The sequence below is a fragment of the Peromyscus maniculatus genome, chromosome 8 (genome assembly GCF_049852395.1).
Source record: "Peromyscus maniculatus bairdii isolate BWxNUB_F1_BW_parent chromosome 8, HU_Pman_BW_mat_3.1, whole genome shotgun sequence".
Classification (NCBI taxonomy): domain Eukaryota; kingdom Metazoa; phylum Chordata; class Mammalia; order Rodentia; family Cricetidae; genus Peromyscus; species Peromyscus maniculatus.
In genome coordinates this window covers 12,970,976-12,991,814 of record NC_134859.1, presented here as the reverse complement: position 1 = coordinate 12,991,814, position 20,839 = coordinate 12,970,976, and the positions used below count along the sequence as shown (strand labels likewise).

Below are 20,839 nucleotides of genomic sequence, written 5' to 3'. Positions count from 1 at the left end.
AGAATTGGAGTGACAAAGGGTTGTGAGCCACCATGTGGGTGCTGGGAATTGAACCTGGGTCCTCTGCAAGAGCAGCTGGTGGCCTTATCCACCAAGCCACCTCTCTGTCCTGGAATAGCACATTTTAAGGTCAGGAACACAAGAGCAACGAGAATTTCTAAGTTAAAAAAATACCTTGTTTCTAATCCTTGGGACCAGTGGGTCCCCAGAAGGCACATGTGACCACACACTGTGGGAGAGCCTCGCTTTAGCTCCTCTTCTGCTTCAGCTTTTCCAGGTACATGCTCAGGGACTTCTGGATAGAGTCTCGGGAGATGAAGCTGACGAAATTCTGGATGTCAGCCTCCCGCTGCTTGATCAGGTTGTCTGCCATGGCCTTTCTCATCATGCTCTTGGTCAATTGCCGAGAGTGGTCTAAAGAAAATGGGGTTACCTGTGAATCTCACCTTCAGAGAATGTGGGGCCATGCCTTGCTTTTTACCACACTCTCATGATAGCATGGTGAGCACAATACTTTCTTCAAGCATTCAAACAGAGACTCTCTTAGAGTTTAGGAAATCACAGAGAAAGCTGGGTATCTTAGCATTTGGGCAGCTAAGGCAGGACAGCGAATTCAAAGCCAGCCTGTCTAAACAAACCAACATAAATAAAATGCAGGAGCTGACAGGAGGTTACTGCAAGAGCTTTTGCTATTGCTGTCACTGGGACTGTCTCTCTGTAGCCCAGAGTGGTCTTTGATTTGTAGGTCTTCTTTTTTAGTCCCGAGTGCTAGGATTATAGGCACATGCCACTATGCCTGCCTCTTAAAATTTGCTTTTTTATGTCTTGTTAGGGCTGGGCACACAGGTCAGTGGTAGAGCATGTGCACAAGGCCCTGAGTTCCATCTCCAGCACCTCAAATAACCAACATGTCATTTTTGTTGAATTGTATTATTGACCACATTTTCCATATCAGTATGTACTTGCTTATGCATATGGGGATTGGCTATTGGCTTCATAAGAGAAGAGAGCTCCAAGGAGGTCTGCCCAGATGGCTCTTTTTAGGGAAATTCAAAAGGATACTGTGTGGCATTTGGGAAATACATGACTAATTAAAGTTTTCGTTTCTTTTTTTTTTTTTTTTTTGGTTTTTCGAGACAGGGTTTCTCTGTGTAGCTTTGCGCTCTGTAGACCAGGATGGCCTCGAACTCACAAAGATCCGCCTGGCTCTGCCTCCCAAGTGCTGGGATTAAAGGCGTGCGCCACCACTGCCCGGCCCTAAAGTTTTAGTGTCTTAATTGGTGTTACATGCTTGTATCTCAACATTGGAGAAGTGGAGGCAGGGGGATTCCAAATTTGAAGACCTGGGGCAAGTAGGTTGGTTCAGGGAAGTCTTAGCTACACAGTGACCCTGCTTAAAAAGGTCAAACGCCAAAAAGTCCTGGTGTGCCTGTAGTTTCACAGGCACTGCTGTGTTCCTGACGGCTCCCCTGCTCCTGTAAGAGCCTTACTCAACAGCAATCTCATGACCTGTGCAGCTCACCCCTGCTCCACAGCGTCACGCACAAGCCCACTTTCACAGACCCCCACTTGTGAGAGCTTTTGGTTTCATGAGGATGGATCACCAGAACGGGAAAGGTGATCCATCTCATTTGCCCCAAAGCTGCCTGCTGCGTGCTCCTCACCTGGAATGGCCAACCACTGGGCCATCACTGCGCGAGCCTTGCTGTGTACCTGGTCCTCAGGCACCACCTCGTCCACCACCCCCACCTTGAGGGCCTCTGCTGGTGGGAAGAGCGTCCCCAGCTGAAGGGCACGCTCTGCTGCTCGGTGCCCGATGGTGTTCACAAAGTTGTCTTTAAACCTGGAATGAAGACAGCCTTCAATTCCGTGCTGGGGGCTAGATGTTGTTGAGTATGCATGCAGTCCCTTGTCTTACCAGAAGGGGGCAACAATGCCCAGCAGGGTCTCATTCAGTCCTATGGCATACTTGGGGTTGTCAGCCATAATCCGGTAGTCACAGGTAAGAGCCACGAGGCAGCCTCCAGCCGGAGAGGCACCCTGAAGAGGAAGCAAGAGACTCGGTCTATAGGTGTTGTCTGAATCCTAAATGGTCTTATAATAAAAACCTGGAGCCAGATATTGGGGAAAATGCTGAAAGATCAGAGGAAACAAGCCACAGCCACTTCTCACCTCGCCAGCTCCTCAGCCGAAAAGAGAAGAGCCTATCTCCTTGAATCCTCAGACTGAAGGCCTGAGTCCTCAGCTGAATGGGCCTCTGGTTCCTGTCTCCTCACGCCTTATACGCCTTTCTCCGCACACCCATTTCACTTCCTCTCTCCACCTTCCTAGTGCTGGGATTAATGGTGTGTGCTTCCCAAATACTGGGGTTAAAGGTGTGTGCCACCACTGCCTGGCTGTTTCTCTCCTAGACTGGATGAATCTCATGTAGTCCAGTGTGGCCTTGAACTCACAGAGCTCCAGACAGATCTCTGCCTCCCAGTACTAGGATTAAAGGTGTGTGCCACCACTGCCTGGACTCTGTTTAACTCTGTGGCTGGCTCTGTCCTCTGATCTTCAGGCAAGTTTTATTAGACTACAACAAAATACCACCACAGGTAGGTGCTCCAATTCCCAGTAATATTCCTTAGACAAGGTAGAAGGTGCCCAAGCTTCCAAGGGCTGAGGGTGGGCATGAGCTCTTGGCACTGCACTGGCACCTGGGCCAAGCATGCCAGATAGGTATGTAAACCAAGACTGGCTACCCTGGGATCAGCAGCTGAGGTTTTAAAAGCCTCAAGTTTTGCCCATGGACTCAAAGGCCTTAGCTTGTGACTCTTTAGCTTTTAGGGGCCAAAAAAGGGCTCTTAGGGACAGCAAGTTGGCTCTCCTTTTGTAGATTTTATCTGATGCTAATGTTCAAAATAAGTATTTAGACAGAGCTGTTACCACACCTGGCAGCCAGGCCTACCAGGAAGCCTGGGGACTCCCAAATGGCAGCGTCCACAGTGCATGCACCCTAATGCCCCACACCAAGACAGGTGACCAGTGTCTCATCCCCAGGCCTGTACACTGTCACCCAACTCTCTCTTCAATCCTTCTTTTAGCTCCCATGGCTCTGATCCTTAGAGCTGTCCCCTCAGAGAACCCTGCTTTTTTTCTTTTCATTTTTTGTCCGCCCCCCCTCCCCCAGACAGTTTCCTGTGTAGCCCTGGCTGCCCTGGAACTTGCTTTGTAGACCAGGTTGGCTGATTAAGGTGTGCACCACCACCACCACCACCCCACAAAAGCCCTGCTTTTAGAAGTTGAGCCCTTTTTTTCTACTTTCCAAGGTCAGATCAAAATATCACTTCCAAAGTGTCGATCTGCTCAGGGCTCATTCCAGCCAGTCAGGCCCTGGTCCCCCCAATTTTTTTTCTCTGCTATATCTGTCTGGCCCAGGAATGTCAGAGTCAAAGTGTCTCCTGCTTCTGGGCAGGCCCTTGGGAACTGTGGGGGTGGGGGTGGGGGCACTCACATTGATGGCAGCCACTAAGATCAGGTTGGACAGGTAGAGCCTCAGCCACAGCTCCTGCACGGCCTTCCAGTACTCGGCGTAGTGGGCTGGGTTCCGGCCATACATCTCCATCAAGTCCAGGCCAGCTGAGAAAACACCCGGCCGCTCCTGCCGGGAGAAGCCAGGGTCATGCTCGGCCAGTGAGACGCTGTTTCCGAGGAATCCAGAACTGAGGGTGTCAGGGACACGGCTTGGACCCTCCCCTGGACTGACGCTACTCTCTGGAATGTCTCTCCTTTTCTAGCTTCAAACTAGAAAGGACCAAACAGGTAAGGGTGGGTACTGCTCCGAGACACCAATGTACCAGGCTCTCTGACACTTGAGCACACCTCTCTGAACTTGGTTCTGTAATCCAAGCACATGTTCTGTTCTCCCTCCCAAGGTCAAGCAAGGGCAGAGAGTGCTGGGGCAGAAGAAAGATCTAGAAGAACTGCATAGCCACACATGTGGGTCCTCAGTTGGATGCCTCAGGTCTGACACAGCCACCAGAACAGGTGTGAGGAGAGCACAGGTGGGCTATAAGGAAAGCATGAAGGACAGAGCCACGTGCCAGGGTCAGCACCAAATCCTGGGAAGTGGCTCAGGAGTGCCAGGTAAAAAAATCCACTTAGAGGGTGGGCTGGGGGTAAGGGGAGGGTGTGGGAGGGGGGAGAATAGGGGAACCCATGGCTGATATATAGAACTGAATGATATTGTAAAATAAAATATATATATCACAAAAAAAAAACTTTATGAAAACACAACCATAGAATAAATTATACACACAATAACCCTCAAAAAAAAAATCCACTTAGGATTTCCCCTCTGCATGGTTCCTTAGTCAGGCCTGAGTTCATGAGTGGTAGACTCGGTGCAGGGCAGCACCTGCTCCAGCAAGAACTAGATGTTTGTTTGCCCAGCAGCACCTCCTGTCAGGAGGTGAGGGAGTGGACACACACAGACATCCACCCTCTGGCACCTTGGAGTCACAGCGCAGCTGAGTACGTTTTTCATGGACAGGAACTGATGATGCACAACACTTGTGTGGTGATCTCACTTCGTGTTTTTATGAAATGCATCCCTCTTCTATAATGTAACAGAGACAACTATGCTAGATTCAGATGCCCTCCCCCCAGCCCCCAGGGTCTCACATAGGTAGCCCTGGCTGTCCTGGAGCTCACTCTGTAGACCAGGCTGGTCTCAAACTCATAGAGATCCTCCTGCCTCTGCCTTCCAAATGCTGGGATTAAAGAAGTGTGCCTCTACGCACGGCCAATTCAGATGCTTCTAATGACACTGTACAGTGGACCTGTGGGTCACCCCCACATTGGGTAGAGGTGGCAGAGGGACGAGGCTGAGAGGACAGTGGTCACATGGAACAACAACAGGAGACAGAAGACTTGGTCTTGGTGGCGAATGTCTGTAATCCCAGCACTTGGAAGGCAGCGGCAGATTTAGGTTTTGTTTTTAAATTTATTTGTTTTATGTGTTTGAGTGTTTTGTCTGCATGTGCCTGGTGCCTGCAGAGCCTGAAAGAGAGTGTCCAATGCCCTGGGACTGTAGTTACAGATGGTTATGAGTCCCTTTGTGGGTGCTGAGAATTGAACCCAGGTCTTCTATAAGAGCAGCCAGTGCTTTTTATTTTTTTGGTTTTTCAAGACAGAATTTCTTTGTGTAGTTTTGGTGCCTGTGCTGGATCTTGCTTTGTAGACCAGGCTGGCCTCGAACTCACAGAGATCCACCTGGCTCTGCCTCCCGAGTGCTGGGATTAAAGGTGTGCGCTACCACCGCCCGGTGCAGTCAGTGCTCTTAACCACTGAGCCACCTCTCTAGCACCCAGAGGCAGATTTTGTGTGAAGAAAGATAAACTAAAGTACTCCTACTGGTCATACCAAATAGGTTTGAAGGGTTCTGAGTCAGCCCATTTCTGTGATCTGGGAAGACAATACACTTGTTGGTCAACAGTGGCCTCCTAAGTCACATTCTAATTCTTACCTCTAGTGTCTGTGAATAAGGCCTACGTAGGAAGAGTCTAATGTTTATTCCCACGAATAAGCAACGTAAGCTTTTGACTTCCTCCTTCATTCCCCCTGTTGGCATCAACAGTGGAAGCAGGAGCAGGAAACGGCTGAACTGTTTACCCTCCATTAGCTGGAAGTCCAGCCCACACAGGAACATCCGCAGATCTACTTCCTCCCTTCATTTAGCTGGCACTTCATCTATCCTGGGTGCAACTGACTTTATTACTACCATGGTCAATATAAAACTACCAGCCACAACACAATCTCAACCCCCATTATCCATGTGATCTGTCCTAATTACAGCAGCCCTTTCCCCTCCCCCCCCCCAGCCCCTGCCGCAGGAATTTCTGTACTCTTAATTCCCCGAAACTTAAACATAATCTTCTTTGATTCTGCTGGGGGAAGAGACTCTATTTTCTAGCAACATCTTTTCTGATTTTTTTTAGCCAATCAGAAGTTTAAATTTTCATTCCTTCCAGGCTTCAGAATTATTTTCCATATCATTATTTATCATTCAGGCAAAAAAAGAACCATTCGGATATACAGGAATAGTTTGAGCTATGGTATCTATTGGTTTCTTAGGATTTCTCTTCTGAGCTCATCACATAGTCCCTGTATGCCTTGATGTACACGCTCAAGTTTATTTCACCTCAGGCACATTTATTGCTCCTCGAACTAGAGTTTCAGCTGACTTGCTACACTTCACAGGGGAAACATTACTGCTATACGATCAGCCCTAGGTTTCCTTTTCCTGTTTACAGTCGGGGGCTGTGGAAGTTTGAATGTAATCGGGCCCCCATAAGCTCATAGGGAATGGCACTATCGGAGGTGTGCCTTTGCTGGAGTAGGTGTGGTCTTGTTGGAGGAAGCGTGTCACTATGGAGCCGGGCTTTGAGGTCTCATATATGCTCAAGCCACACCCAGTATCTCAGATCACTTCCTGTTGCCTGCAAGTCAAGATGTAGAACCTCAGCTCCTTCTCCAGCACCATGTCTGCCTGCACGCCCCCCGTTACACCATGACGATAGTGGACTAAACCTGTGAAAATGTAAGACACCCCATTAAATGTCTTTCCTTTTTATAAGCAATTCCACGGCTGTGGTGTCTCTTCACAGCAGTAGAAACCCTAAGACAGGGGCCTCACTGGAACTGTTCTCTCCCAACTCTCCTCTTGATATCATCCTTCCTGCTCATGTCCACTGTGTCTTCTCTATTCGAGCTGCCTTCACTGTTACGACTGGTTCTGTCCACCAATTTCCACCTTTTTCAGGGTATACTCTAGACAACACATAATCAAAAGCTCATTTCTTATCATATTTGTAGAAGTAAACATGACATTGTTTTCCTCAACATTTTCTAGGGCTCTCAGGAATACCACAGTACTACTCTGACTATCCAGACACTTAGACCACACGAAATGTGGGATCCTCCATAGGATCATTCATCTCACTGATAGCTTTCATTGTAATCTTTACAATTGAGAAGCCTTTGCCTCCAAACAAAGGTCCTCTCAGTAAAATATTCATTAAAACACTTCAGGGGAATGCCATATCAGGGTATATCTGATTATTAAGGGTACTGACCAGTTTCCAAAGCCTCCAGCTATTATTACCACAAAGAAAATGACGACAAGCCGGGCGGTGGTGGTGCACACATTTAATCCCAGCACTTGGGAAGCATAGCCAGGCAGATCTCTGTGAGTTCGAAGCCAGCCTGGTCTACAGAGCGAGATCTAGGACAGGCACCAAAACTACACAGAGAAACCCTGTCTCGAAAAACAAAAAAAAAAAAAAAAAAGAAAAGAAAAAGAAAAAGACCACAAATGCTGGTCAGTAACAAACAAACTGATGTTTGGAAGTGTTCTGAGGCTCGGGGGATGGTGTAGTCCTGACATGACTGTACTAAGGAAGGCCAGGTTTATGTGACTTTGCTTTCCTTCTATTAAGCCATGGCGGGCTCATGGGATTGAAATCCCTGATGCTAGAAGGACTGATGTAGTAAGTAGGTGACTTCAAGTGTGTTAAGTGGAACAATTCCTCTAGGGGGTCAGCATCCACCTAGGTCATGTGCAGACACAAGGCGGAGTGATAGAAAGTTCAGAAGCCGGGCGGCGGTGGTGCACGCCTTTAATTCCAACACTCAGGAGGCAGAGGCAGGAGGATCTCTGTGAGTTTGAGGCCAGCCTGGGCTACAAAGTAAGTTCCAGGAAAGGCTCCAAGGCTATACAGAGAATCCCTGTCTCAAAAAAAAAAAAAAAAAAAAAAAAAAAAAAAAAAAAAGTTCAGAAAAACCCTGCAGGGGTGGGGTGGGGTTGGGGAGACTTCAGTTATAGTAATAAGATGATTCCGTAATAAAGGCCTCTCTATACAGTAGGGGTGCAGAATAGGTGGTCTTGGTTGCCACATCATCAATAGATGGTGAGAGTATTTGCTATAAGACCTAAGGACAGTTAGATAAAAGAGTCTCACTTTTATTTATTTTTATGAACATTAGTGTTTTGCCTGCATGTATGTCTGTGTGAGGGAGTCAGGTCTCCTGGAACTGGAGCTATAGACAGTTGTGTGCTACCATGTGGGTGCTGGGAATTGAACCCAGGTCCTTTGGAAGAACAGTTGGTGCTCTTAACCTCAGAGCCATCTCTTCAGCCCTCTGATAAAAAGAGTTTAAATGGAATCATATTACTAGGCCAGAGGTCAGACGAAGGGCAGACAGGACCCTAGTTAGTGGTATTGGGCTTGGGTTAACTATGTGGTATGTGTGTGTTTGGTGCGTCATTATGTGTTCTCACATAAATAAAGACTAACTAGGAGGATAAAAACAGGCTTGAATAAGGGCTGCAGTGAATTCTAGGACGGTTAACAGGATAAGAAGAGTGAATGTAATTGTGGCAGTTGGTGGGCTAATGCGTATTAATACTAATGTAGCACCACAACTAGATGCATCAAAGGGTGGCCTGCAGTGACATTAGCTGTGAGATGACCGCCAAGGCCACGAACTGAATAAATAAACTAACAGTTTCAATGATAATAAGCCTAAGAATGAATGAGATACAGTCTGAAGACCAGGCTCGCCTCCGTCTCCTGAGTGCTGGGATCAAAGGGGTGCTCGCCACCACACCAGGCTCCTGCCCAAACTTTTGTGTTGGTGGTGGTTTCTTTGTTAGTTTGTTTGTTTTACGGGACAAGGTTTCTGTGTGTAGCCTTGGCTGTTCTGGAACTTGCTCTGTAGACCAGGCTGGCCTTGAACTCACAAAGATCCACCTGCCTCAGCCTCCCAGGTGTTGGGGTTAAAAGCATGTGCCTGCCTGAACTTTTGAAACTCCAAAGGGTAGTTAGTGATCGCTTCCCTCCAGGCCCTTTGGGGCTTCATGACTATCAGCTTCCTGCACCTTTACTGAACACAATGCTGACGTGCTGATGCTGACGAGCTGATGCTGACGTGCTATTGGCCAGTGGTCCAGTGTGGTCTCTGGATCACTGCGGCACATAGCATAGGGAGCTATACTTGAAACCGTAGTGGTACCGTCATTCCAAAGGGCTGAGGGAAGTCGTTCAGTGGCAGAACACTTGACCAATATTCAGATGGCCCTGGGTTCAATCTCCAGCATCACCCCCAGGAAAGGAAGAAAAACCCCCAACATCATTATTTATTGGGTGCTGGAGATGTAGCTCAGGTGGTAGAGTGCTTGCCTGGCATCCCCAAGGCCTGGGCTTGGTTCTCAGCACCTCGCAGATTGGCACGGCGGCACTCTGGCCTTGACTATGTAACAAGTTGGAGCCTAGTCTGGGATACAAGAACCTAACTCCAAACAACAAGAACAAAGGGGCAGAAATGAACTCGATCCACATGTGACTTTGTGTCCTGTCACTGAGGAGGGCAGGGGATGTGATGCTCAGCCTGGCCAGAGACCAAACCTCTGAAGACTTCCTTTCCCACTGTACAACCTCCCCTCATGGCCATTTACTGACCTCAGTGACACTGCCCTCAGCAAGGCTGAGCCTGGCATTTGCCGGCACTCGCAGGCAATGCCCAGGTTCCCCTCAAGAATTCGAGGGCAACAGAATCTGCCCTCTGATGCCTGACCTAAGATGGCCCAAAGGCGAGCAGAATGCATGCTCTCAAGGCATGTATCCTGCTGGACTAGCTCAGGCACCAGCAGCTCCTGGGGAAGAGGTAGGTGCCCTGGGAGCCCCTGGCTACATTTGCTAATGACCAGATGACCTCAGGGGGCTCCTGGGAAGACAAAAGTTCCCACAGAGACTGCTCCGCAGGTTCCTGAGGATTGTCCAGGCCTGGTTCGAGCCTGGGAATGTGCTCTCCAGGAAATGGACCTAGAGGCCCCAAGTAGTCATTAGGGCTGCTGGTGACTCTATTTGCCCCATGATGGAAGGCTCCAGATTTTCCAGGTTCCCACTCTGACCACAGTCAGGGCTGGGGGTGTGTGGTTTGACCAGGCACCTACCGAAGTGAGGATGACACCCCGGAAGCTCTTGTCATTCTCTAGCTTCTCCAGGCTGATGACAAACTCTGTCAGGAACTCCAAGCTGAGGGAGTTCACTGGAGGGTTCTTGAACTTCATCACTGCAACTCCTAGTTTAAAACAGAGAGGATCCTCAAAAAGGGCTCAGTCCAGGCCACCCCTGGCCCTCAGTCTGTCTATGGGAGCTGCAGAATTGGAGGTTTTAAAAGTTCAGGCAGGCTGGGTGATGGCAGCACATGCTTTTAATCGCAATACCCAGGAGGCTGAGCCAGGCGGATCTCTGTGAGTTCGAGGCCAGCCTGGTCTAGAACAGCCAAGGCTACACAGAGAAACCCTGTCTTGTAAAATAAACAAACAAAAAACCACCACCAACACAAAAGTTCAGGCAGGAGCCTGGTGTGGTGGCGAGTACACCTTTGATCCCGGCACTCAGGAGACAGAGGCCAGCCTGGTCTTCAGAACAAGTTCCAAGACACTAGGACTACAGAGAGAAACCCTGTCTCAAAAAACAACAACAAAAAGTTCAGGCAGGGGCTAGCAAGGTGGCTCAAGACAGTACTTGATTTGGGAATTCCGTTTCCGGTGAGGTTGTAGATGGTGAGTCCTGTACCCGTGGACAGCCTCAGTCTGCTCTCCTTGCTTCTCAGAGATCTCAAATTCCCTAAATAATCTCTCTAGTCTCCTGGAGGATCAAGGTTAAGCGCTGTCTCAAGTACCCAGGACAACGCCACTGGCCCTCCTGAGACAAAGGTTCTGGAGCTGCCTTTAGCACGTGGACATACAGACATTTAACAGCATGTGTTCAATCCTGAATGACCCATCTCATCCTAAGGCAGGTGGAGGGCATGGAGACAGACAACTGGACGTAGGGGTGGGACATCACCATCATGACTCTTGCTCCTTGTCCCCTCTCTTTAGAGGCCATTGCACCCTAGAAATCAGAACTAGTATGGGGAGAGGTGTGGTGCTCCCCAGCCGGAGGCACAAAGCTGAATTTGCCAGAAACTTCTCCTTCCACTGCGGGCGGCTGCGAAGTCAGGACTCCTGAGGCAGGCACAGGTTGTCACAGCGGCTGGCACCGCTCACGCATGGCTGGCACCGCTCACGCATACAGCAGGACTTGAAACATTTTGTTTCAGTTTTGAGGCTTGGAACTCAATCCTCTCACCCCAGCCTTGTGAAGGCTGGCAAGACAGACATACAACCTGGCCCTTGGTGTAAGGGCCACTTCCAACCTTTGATATGACAACATGATGTCACTTACAAAGTTCACTTTAAGAACTGTACTGACTGTGGTGAGGTCAACAGCCAAGACCAACCACAGCTACTGAAAAATATTTAACTGTAACCCTCCCACAGAGGCACACACACAGAGACATAAATAAAATTTGAAATTAAACTAAATGTACAATAAAGCATTATCTATTTATCTATCTATCCATCCATCTAAGGCTATATAGAGAAACCATATCTCAAACAAACCAAAATAAATGAATAAGTAAATAAATAAGTGAATGAATGAAACAAAGTACTGTACAATCAAGTCACCAAAAACAAACAAACAACCCCCACAACAACAAAAAAACAACCCCCCACCAAAAACAACCTAAAACCAACTCCTATTTTAAGTTTACAATGTTGTGTTAGGCTGTCCTTGGCTATTGTAGCCCATGGACCACAGGGTGGACACACTTAAACTATGACTTCAAATACAGGCTTGCTAAATTCCCAAACCTCAAAAGTGCATAACCAAGCACTGGGGCAGGACATTCTGGATGCCCCATTTTTGCCTCAGTCTACCTTTCAGGTCCATTTCCCCCCCTCCCCCAAGACAGGGTAGTCTGTGTAACAGTCTGGCTGTCCTGGATCTCACTCTGTAGACCAGGCTGGCCTTGAACTCACGGAGATCCACCTGGCTCTGGCTCCCGAGTGCAGAGATTAAAGGCATGAGCCACCATTCCTTGGTCTGAAATTTTAACTTTTCTCTTTTTTTTTTGTTTTTTTGAGACAGGATTTCTGTGTACTTTTGGTGCCTGTCCTGGAGCTTGCTCTGTAGACCAGGCTGGCCCTTGAACTCACAGAGATCCACCTGCCTCTGCCTCCCGAGTACTGGGATTAAAGGTGTGCACCATCACTGCGCTGCAAAATAAATTTTAATTAAAAAATATCCTAAGCATATTTTTTTATGTAACCCAATTAAACAGGCCAAATGTAAAACTCTATACTAACACTTTTCTTTCTTTTTTAAAAGATATATTTATTATGTATATAATGTTCTGCCTGCATAAATCCCTGCAAGCCAGAAGAGGGCACCAGATCTCATTACAGATAGCTGTGAGCCACTATGTGGTTGTTGGGAATTGAACTCAGGACCTCTGGAAGAGCAGCCAGTGCTCTTAACCTCTGAGCCATCTCTCCAGCCCTACACTGACACTTTTCACCTCTCCCTTGACCTTGCAGGCCAGGAGTAAAGACCTTCTTAAGCACAAGGCCAGGGGAAAGCTATTTTCAGCTTTGCTGGCAACAACACTGGCTACAAGTAGTCAGGTCCAAGGCAGTCTGAGTTAGGAATGTGTGCCGCTGCATGTCCAAGGAAACAATCTATAACTTGAATGTGGTGACACAGGATTGATAATTCAAGGTCACCCTGGGCTACATAGAGGCCCAGACTAGTCTGCTCTACAGAGTAAGAAATCAAAGGACTGTCAAAACATTAGTCCCGGCATGGTGGCTCACAGCCAGACTGGTATGGAGTTCCAGGACCCTGTCTCAAAATACCAAACCAAAAACAAAATCAAGGATAGGGCAGAGAGGGGCCCTGGTGGGTAAAGGGCTTGCTGGGGCAGCCTGCTGATGGTTCTGCTCCTGGACCCCACAGTGAAGAGAGAGAACTGATCCCACAGTAGCTCTCTGACCTCCACACAGGTTCCATTGCAGCGGGCTGCAAGAATATATTATAGAGATGCCTATATATATTAAAGCTATACCTAGAAAAGTCAAGGAATTTTTCTAGAGGAAGCCATTTATCAAGGAATATTTGGGGTTAATTAGTTTTTTTTTTTTCCCCCCCCCCGAGACAGGGTTTCTCTGTGTAGTTTTGGTGCCTGTCCTGGAGCTCATTCTGTAGACCAGGCTGGCCTCAGATTCACAGAGATCCACCTGGTTCTGCCTCCTGAGTGCTGGGATTAAAGGTGTGCACCACCACCACCCAGCTGTTATTTAGTTTTTAATGTATCACCTGTCTTCTGCTATGAAATTCTTGTGTGTTCATACAGGACTAGGCCTTATGGCAAACAGCATAAACAGCTCAGACCTACTGCTGACCCACTAGGTAACTAACACCCCTGCAGGGCCTAGGAGACAGGTGGGTTGTAGATGCACAGCTTTGTTTCTTGTGCAAATGAAGCTCAGACCGTCCCCTTCCTTCAGGCCTAGTAGCCCTGACTAGACTACCAAAGCTACTGACTCGGGACAATAGGGCTTTTTGCATAACCAGGTGCAATAAAGACTGGAGCAGAATTCCTTGGGTCAGAGCTGGGTGGCCCGGCAGAAGAGAAGATAGATAGCAGTTTCTCAGAGTAGGGGTAAGGAGCAAGGAAGGGAGATGGAGGACAAAGATGAGGTCAAAGCATAGGAACTTAGTCAGGACTGTGACAGGCAGGCCCAGTAGGTAGAGAGAGGAGCTGAATGTGACGACAGAGCTGAAGCCTGTAGATAGAATTTTGTCTTAGAGAAATAGAGTAAATGGATGAAAGAGCATGGTGTACATAGATTCTCTCCCCTCAGATATCCCCCTGCCTGGTGTAGGTTCTTCCTCAGGACCCTGGGAGGAATTTCCTCAGGGCAGGCCCTTGGGAAAATTCTGTTACTCCATGGTGTGTGCACCATTATTCACAAACACATCATAGACAAAATAAGTGAATTTTGACAGGCGAGATCTTCAGTTAAGAGTTCTCGTTGCTGTTGCAGAGGACCAGGGTTTGGGTCCCAGCATCCACACAGTAGCTCACAAACATCTCCAACTATAGTTCCTGGGGAGCTGATATCCTTCTGGCTTCCTTGGGCACCAGGTAAGCTCATGATATGTGGAGGCCCACAAAGGTTTCCTAGTGAGGTCTGAGCTTGCTTTACCCAGAACTGCATTAGAGGATTGCTTGACCATGTGCATGGTTTCTAGGTGATTAGAAGGGTCTACACTTGGCTTAGCTAGTGTGTGGTTGATATATTGTGCACCCCAATAAACTTATCTGGGGGTCAGAGAACAGAACAGCCACTAGACAGACATAAAGGCCAGAAAATGGTGGTATTCACACCTTTAATCCTAGCCTTCTGGAGGCAGAGATCCATCTGGATCTCTGTGAGTTCAGGGCCACACAGGAAACAGCCAGGCATGGTGACACACGCCTTTAATCCCAGGAAGTGAGCCTTTAATCCCAGGAAGTAATGGCAGAAAGCAGAAAGGTGTGAAAACCAGGAACTAGGATCTGGTTAAGCTTTTAGGCTTTTGAGCAGCATTTCAGCTGAGATTCATTCTGGATGAGGACTCAGAGGCTTCCAGCCTGAGGAAACGGGATCAGCTGAGGAATTAGCGAGGTGAGGTGGCTGTGGCTTGTTCTGCCTCTCTGGTCTTCCAGAGTTTACCCCAATACCTGGCTCCAGGTTTGTTTTTATTAATAAGACTTTTTAAGATTCCTGCTACATCAGGAGGAGGTCTTTGCTCCATCCCTCGGCACTCCTATAAACAGCTAAATAGCGCTTTAGAAGAGACAGAAGGAGCTGGTAGGTAAGGATTCAGGCCCTCCTGAGGCTATCCTGTGTTTTTCTCCACTCTATCCTATCTAAATCTCTTATCCCTCACTCAAGAGTACCCTGGGGTAAAATGTGGCAGCCGGTCTCCCAGAATGGTACACAGACATACACACAGGCAAACACACATACATCTCCAATATCAAATAAACCAGGTGTGCTTACACACGCTTGTCAACTTAGCACTTGGGAGGCAGAGAATTGAGTTCAAGGTCATTTCTTGCTGAACAGAAAGCTGGAGGTCAGTGGACCACATGAGACCCTATCTCAAACAGATGCCTCTGGGAGTTGGTGGCGAACACTTTTAATCCCAGCACTCGGAGGCAGAGGCAGGTGGATCTCTGTGAGTTTGAGGCCAGCCTGGTCCACAGAGCAAGATCCAGGACAGTCAGAGCTACCCAGAGAAAAAAGAAAAAGGAAAAGATGCCAGGATGAGGTCACGTTAGAATGGGCCTTATGTCACCATGAAGAGAGAAGGCCACATAAGGATGGTGGCAGACGGTTGGGGTTACACATCAGTGAATAAAATTGAATCTAGGTGTAAGGCCTGGCGTCGAGATCTCTAGAACACAAATCCAGCTCTCTGTATGCAGAGAGCAGATTCCAAGAGCAAGCTGGCTAGCTACAGTAATTGGAATTGGCAGGCTCTGGGTTCTGTAAGAGACCCTGCCTCAGTGAAGTGGAGATGACCTCATGTCCCACCCCACACACGTGCACTCCCAATCATACATGTGCACCCTTATTCACACACACCATACATATACATGAAAGAAAGAGTAAAAGGAGGTGCCCACAAGCCAAGGGACACCAAGGAGTGAGAAGGGAAGACTCCCCTGGAGCTTCAGAGGACACACAGTCCTTCCCATCCCTGGCTTTAGACTTCTGTACAAATGTGAATATAATCTCATCAGCTCAGTGTGCTATATTCTGTACCCACAGGCTCAGGAAACACTTGGATTGCCATTATCATCAACTTCCATTTTCAGGCAGAAGACAAGCAGTCTCGAGGGCACAGGACACACATGGTCTTCAAGACTGGCACCTGCCGCGGGGCCCAGAATGTTCCCCATCTTTCCAGTATCCGCAAAAGATGTCCACCTGATTTTGAAGGAAGCTCACCTGCCTGGAGGTGCCGTTCAGAACGTCTTTAGTTAGAAGTAAAGGTTTCCCTTGATTTGCCAAACCTGGTAACACTGTCATTTCCTGATAATGCTTGTCATGTCCATTCTGAGAGGACTGCCCTGGGCTAGGCCTCAAGGCCACCAAGGAGTTGACAGTGGAGATGGATCTGCACCGTGACTCTGATGTCCTGGAAGATGACAGTGGGCAGAGCTGAGCAGAACTCTCCTGGTGCTTCATCAGCCCGTCCTTCCATTTTCCCTGACTTGACTTTTCAGCTGTTCATTTCTCTTGTTCTCTGTAACTAGCAAGTCCCAGGGCTTCCGGGGAAGAGGAACCCCCTCAGACCAGTCACGACCAGGTCTTTTAGGGGGATCAGCTCACACTCTTTAGCAATTGCAGCCTAAAATGCTGGTGTGCCCTTCCACTGCCCTTGGTTCCTTGTGCAATGTTTGCAGCGTAAATGCAGAAAACAAGGGCCTATCCCCGGGGCCGTGGCAGCCACTACTCGCCTAAAAGGCTTCCAGAATAATCAGGAGGCATTTCCAGCTGAGGCCCTGGTGTCTAAGTGTCAACAAAAACCCTTCTCTGCAAACGAGGGCCAAGTCTTGGTGCCAAGTGGGTTCTTTGAAGACCTTTGACTTGAGCGGAAGAGGTAAGTGTGACACAGTTACAGGCCTACATAAAACAAACGCTTCAGACCTAGTTGGGAAGAACTATCTGCAAATTCTGGTATGGCAGTGCACACTAGGGAAAAGGTCATGAGGCCAAAGGTGAATGTGAGCTAACAAAGAGAATTAGATGAGCTTGGTCACCATGGGATAAGTAACCAAATTCCTGGAGCAGGGTGAGTATTAGATAAAATTTTCTCAAATGATAAGCTGAGCAGAATCTAAAATGATACATAAATGCCCCTGACTTTTGGCATAACTGATTTGGAAAGCATGCCGATCTGAAGTATCTGCTCGGCGACACTGGAGAAATGGTGAACAGAACAGAGTCCGTCTTCAGACGAGATGAACCTTTGCCCAAATGACCCTGTACTGACTGAAAGAAACTATTTTCTGTGCCAGCAAAGTTCACACTTTAGGGTGTTTATGTCTTGGGGGCTTAAAAGTGTGAACTAGAGGAGGCTGAATATGGCTTAGTAGTTAGGCTGGGTGAATGTGGTGGTGCACGCTTTTTAATCCCAGCACTCAGGAGACAGAGGCAGGTGTATCTCTGTGAGTTTGAGGACAGCCTGGTCTACAAAGCAAGTTCCAGGACAGCTAGGGCTGTGACACAGAGAGAAAAACCTTTCTTGAAAAACCTATTAAAAAGAAAAAAAAAAGAAAGAATATTGGCAGCTTTTTTAGAAGACCTGGGTTTGATTCCCAGCAACCACATAGCAGCTCACAACTGTCTATAACACCAGTTCCAGGGGATTTAACACCCTTTTTGGCTTCCACAGGTACTATGCAAACATACATGCAGGTTAAAAAAAAACAAAAAACCTATATACATAAAATAAAAATAAATTGTTTAAAAAAAAAAAAGTGTGCAAACACTTGTGGTCCCAGCACTTGGGAGGTAGAGGCAGGTGGGTTAGGTTCAAGGTCAGTCTTAGCGAGTTACATAATGAGTTCCAGGCTGGGATAAATGAAATCCAGTCTCAAACAACAAAAAAAAACCATAACAGGGTTGGGGATTAACTCAGTAGTAGAGCGCTTGCCTAGCAAGCACAAGGCCCTGGGTTCGGTCCTCAGCTCCGGGGGGAAAAAACAACAAAAAATCCCATAAGCTAAAGGGACATATGGACTTTTCCATTTTGCCTTTGAACTGGAGGTAACACTCTATCTCCAAAACCAACATAAGTAAAATAAAACCAGTTGCTATTTTACCTTTTCTTTTTACTGGACATATATACATATACATACATATATATGTACATGTACACACATACATATATATACATACATACATATATATACATACACATATATATGCTACTCACATATACCAAAACTGTGATAAAATATACATGTTATTAATCCTAAATGTCTAGCACTTTAAGTGACTTTGGCATGGTATAGAGCTGTTACCTTTACCCATTCTAATATTTTTATTTATTTATTTTCGTGGTACTGGGATTAAACCCAAGGCCTGGGGAATGCTAGGCAAATGTTCTACCATTAAGGCACCTCTCCAGTCCTCTAATATTTTAAAATGTGTGTTTCTGTGGTATTTGAGATATATAAAATCTGTCTCAGAAATGATCCTTTCAAGGTCTCCACTTTGTGTTGGGCTCATCAGGTTGGGCCCAAGCCCTTCCTCACTGCATTCTGGCAGCACTATCCCACCGGGAACCCAGACCTTGACCTGCAAGTCAACCTGAGATGCGGCCTTCCCCCACAGGTGCCAATGCTTAATGCTGAGAGGACAGGATCAGGGTTAGAATGTGACCCTAAGCTCTGGGCTCAGTGGTGTCCACTTTCCCGGGTTTTCCTTCCATAAAAGCATTATCTATCTGTCCTGGAAAATTCCACTTTTTCTCCCTGCATCCTCACTTTAAAAAACAAAACAGGGCCGGGCGGTGGTGGCGCACGCCTTTAATCCCAGCACTCGGGAGGCAGAGACAGGCGGATCTCCGTGAGTTCGAGGCCAGCCTGGTCTCCAAAGTGAGTTCCAGGAAAGGCGCAAAGCTACACAGAGAAACCCTGTCTCGAAAAACTAAAAAAAAAAAAAAAAAAAACAAAACAGGCCGGGCGGTGGTGGCACACGCCTTTCATCCCAGCACTCAGGAGGCAGAGGCAGGTGGATCTTTGTTGGTTCGAGGCCAGCCTGGTCTACAGAGTGAGTTCCAGGAAAGGCACAAAGCTACACAGAGAAACCCTGTCTCGAAAAACCAACCAACCAACCAAACAAACAAACAAACAACAACAACAAAAAAAAAAACACAGGAAAAACAGGCTGACCTCAACTTCACCATCCTCCTGCTTCAGCCTTGTGAGTGGAGGTGCTTCCTCGGCATTCTAACAGGGCAGGGTGGGGGCTGGAGGGTGGGAGTGACCCTACTTACAGCTCCCAACTTTAACTAGGAAAACAGTTGCTGGGGTCGGTGCCACGCGCCAGTATTTGGAAAATAAAAAAACAAAAACAAAAACCCTTCCAATCATTTTCATGTCGGATTTTTTTTTTTTTGAAAGAAAGCCAAGAGGGGTGGAACATTTCTTTCTTCTTAAAAAAAAAAAAAGTTAACTTTAGTTTATATGCCTTGGTGGGAAGGTATCAGATCCCCTGGAACTGAAGTAATAGACAATTGTGAGCTGCTACGTGGGTGCTGGGAATTGAACCCGGGTTCTCTGGAAGAGCAGCCAGTGCCCTTAACCACTGCGCCATCTCTCCAGGCCCGTGTCGGATTCTGGAGACGTTGTCTCAGAACTGAGACTGACCTAGTACTCCTCTAGCTTCAGCTGGGTTTACAAGCGCGAGCCACCACAGCAAGCTGCAGTCGTTTTCAACTAATAGTTTAGGCAACAGGCCATAACTTTAAAAACTTCAACCAAGACTTGAAAAGCTCACGCGTTTTTGTCATTAAACCACCTGGTGTGAACTTAAGTTTTAAACAAAATCTGAGTTTCCATGAGTTTTTTCTCACTGCTTTTGGAAACATCCGCCTGACTTCCCACGGCACTTGCGCCCTCGGCTCTGGAGGACACTATTCCTGTGCCCGCCTGACTTCCCAGGGAATTTGTGCCCTCGGCTCTGGAGCACACTATTCCCGTGCCCGCCTGACTTCCCAGGGAACTTGCACCCTCGGCTCTGGAGGACACTATTCCCGTGCCCGCCTGACTTCCCAGGGAACTTGCACCCTCGGCTCTGGAGGACACTATTCCCGTGCCCGCCTGACTTCCCAGGGAATTTGTGCCCTCGGCTCTGGAGCACACTATTCCCGTGCCCGCCTGACTTCCCAGGGAATTTGTGCCCTCGGCTCTGGAGCACACTATTCCCGTGCCCGCCTGACTTCCCAGGGAACTTGCGCCCTCGGCTCTGGAGGACACTATTCCCGTGCCCGCCTGACTTCCCAGGGAATTTGTGCCCTCGGCTCTGGAGCACACTATTCCCGTGCCCGCCTGACTTCCCAGGGAATTTGTGCCCTCGGCTCTGGAGCACACTATTCCCGTGCCCGCCTGACTTCCCAGGGAACTTGCGCCCTCGGCTCTGGAGCACACTATTCCCGTGCCCGCCTGACTTCCCAGGGAATTTGTGCCCTCGGCTCTGGAGCACACTATTCCCGTGCCCGCCTGACTTCCCAGGGAACTTGCGCCCTCGGCTCTGGAGCACACTATTCCCGTGCCCGCCTGACTTCCCAGGGAATTTGTGCCCTCGGCTCTGGAGCACACTATTCCCGTGCCCGCCTGACTTCCCAGGGAACTTGCGCCCTCGGCTCTGGAGCACACTATTCCCGTGCCGGGCCTTGCACTCGCTCACCTGCCGCCGCCTCCGGCTCCACCACCACCCGCTTGTTGGCGAAGCGCCGCGCGCCGTCCACGGCCTCCCTGCGCCCGAGGCGGGATCCTGCGGACAGCCGGGAGCACCGTTAGCAAGCCCGCCGGACTCTCGCCACCCCCGCCCGCGAACCCAGCCCTCTCTGTGGCCGTGCACCAGCTCCCGCGCCCTGACACGCACCCGCGTGCAGCAGAACGCGACTGGCGGCGGCCAGCGCCATCTTGGCCGTCACAGGATCTGGACCCACGGAGCAGCGCAACCAGCAGCCCGGCGTTGCAGACTCCTCCTCTCGGGACCGCCCCGTCACCCCCAGGTCACCGGCAGCCAGCCATTCTGCAGCCTCCCGCGGACTGGGCGCGGCCTCCCGAGCCCACACCCACCCAGGCTCACAGCAGCTGGCAGCACTAGGTA

At 48.6% G+C, this 20,839-nt stretch overlaps 1 protein-coding gene across 1 annotated transcript; it reads right to left on the bottom strand.

The window, feature by feature from the left end:
• Nucleotides 1-154: 154 nt before the first annotated feature.
• Nucleotides 155-20,759, bottom strand: Eci1 (enoyl-CoA delta isomerase 1). Its single transcript, XM_006978940.4, has 7 exons — nt 20,609-20,759; nt 20,411-20,497; nt 9,998-10,125; nt 3,497-3,643; nt 1,919-2,040; nt 1,665-1,843; nt 155-414 (listed from the first exon to the last, which is right to left on the bottom strand). Exons 1-7 carry the CDS (start codon nt 20,646-20,648, stop codon nt 248-250), a joined length of 870 nt encoding a protein of 289 aa, XP_006979002.2. The 5' UTR covers nt 20,649-20,759; the 3' UTR covers nt 155-247.
• Nucleotides 20,760-20,839: the final 80 nt, after the last annotated feature.

What these genes read in the sequence shown, in the direction of transcription:
- Eci1 (XM_006978940.4), bottom strand. Translation starts at nt 20,648, where the DNA reads ATGGCGCTGGCCGCCGCCAGTCGCGTTCTGCTGCACGCGG. An exon ending in TCGCGTTCTGCTGCACGCGG is followed by an intron (nt 20,498 to 20,608) that starts GTGCGTGTCAGG and finishes GGCTGTCCGCAG; the next exon opens with GATCCCGCCTCGGGCGCAGG. An exon ending in CCAGTGGTTGGCCATTCCAG is followed by an intron (nt 415 to 1,664) that starts GTGAGGAGCACG and finishes CATTTTCTTTAG; the next exon opens with ACCACTCTCGGCAATTGACC.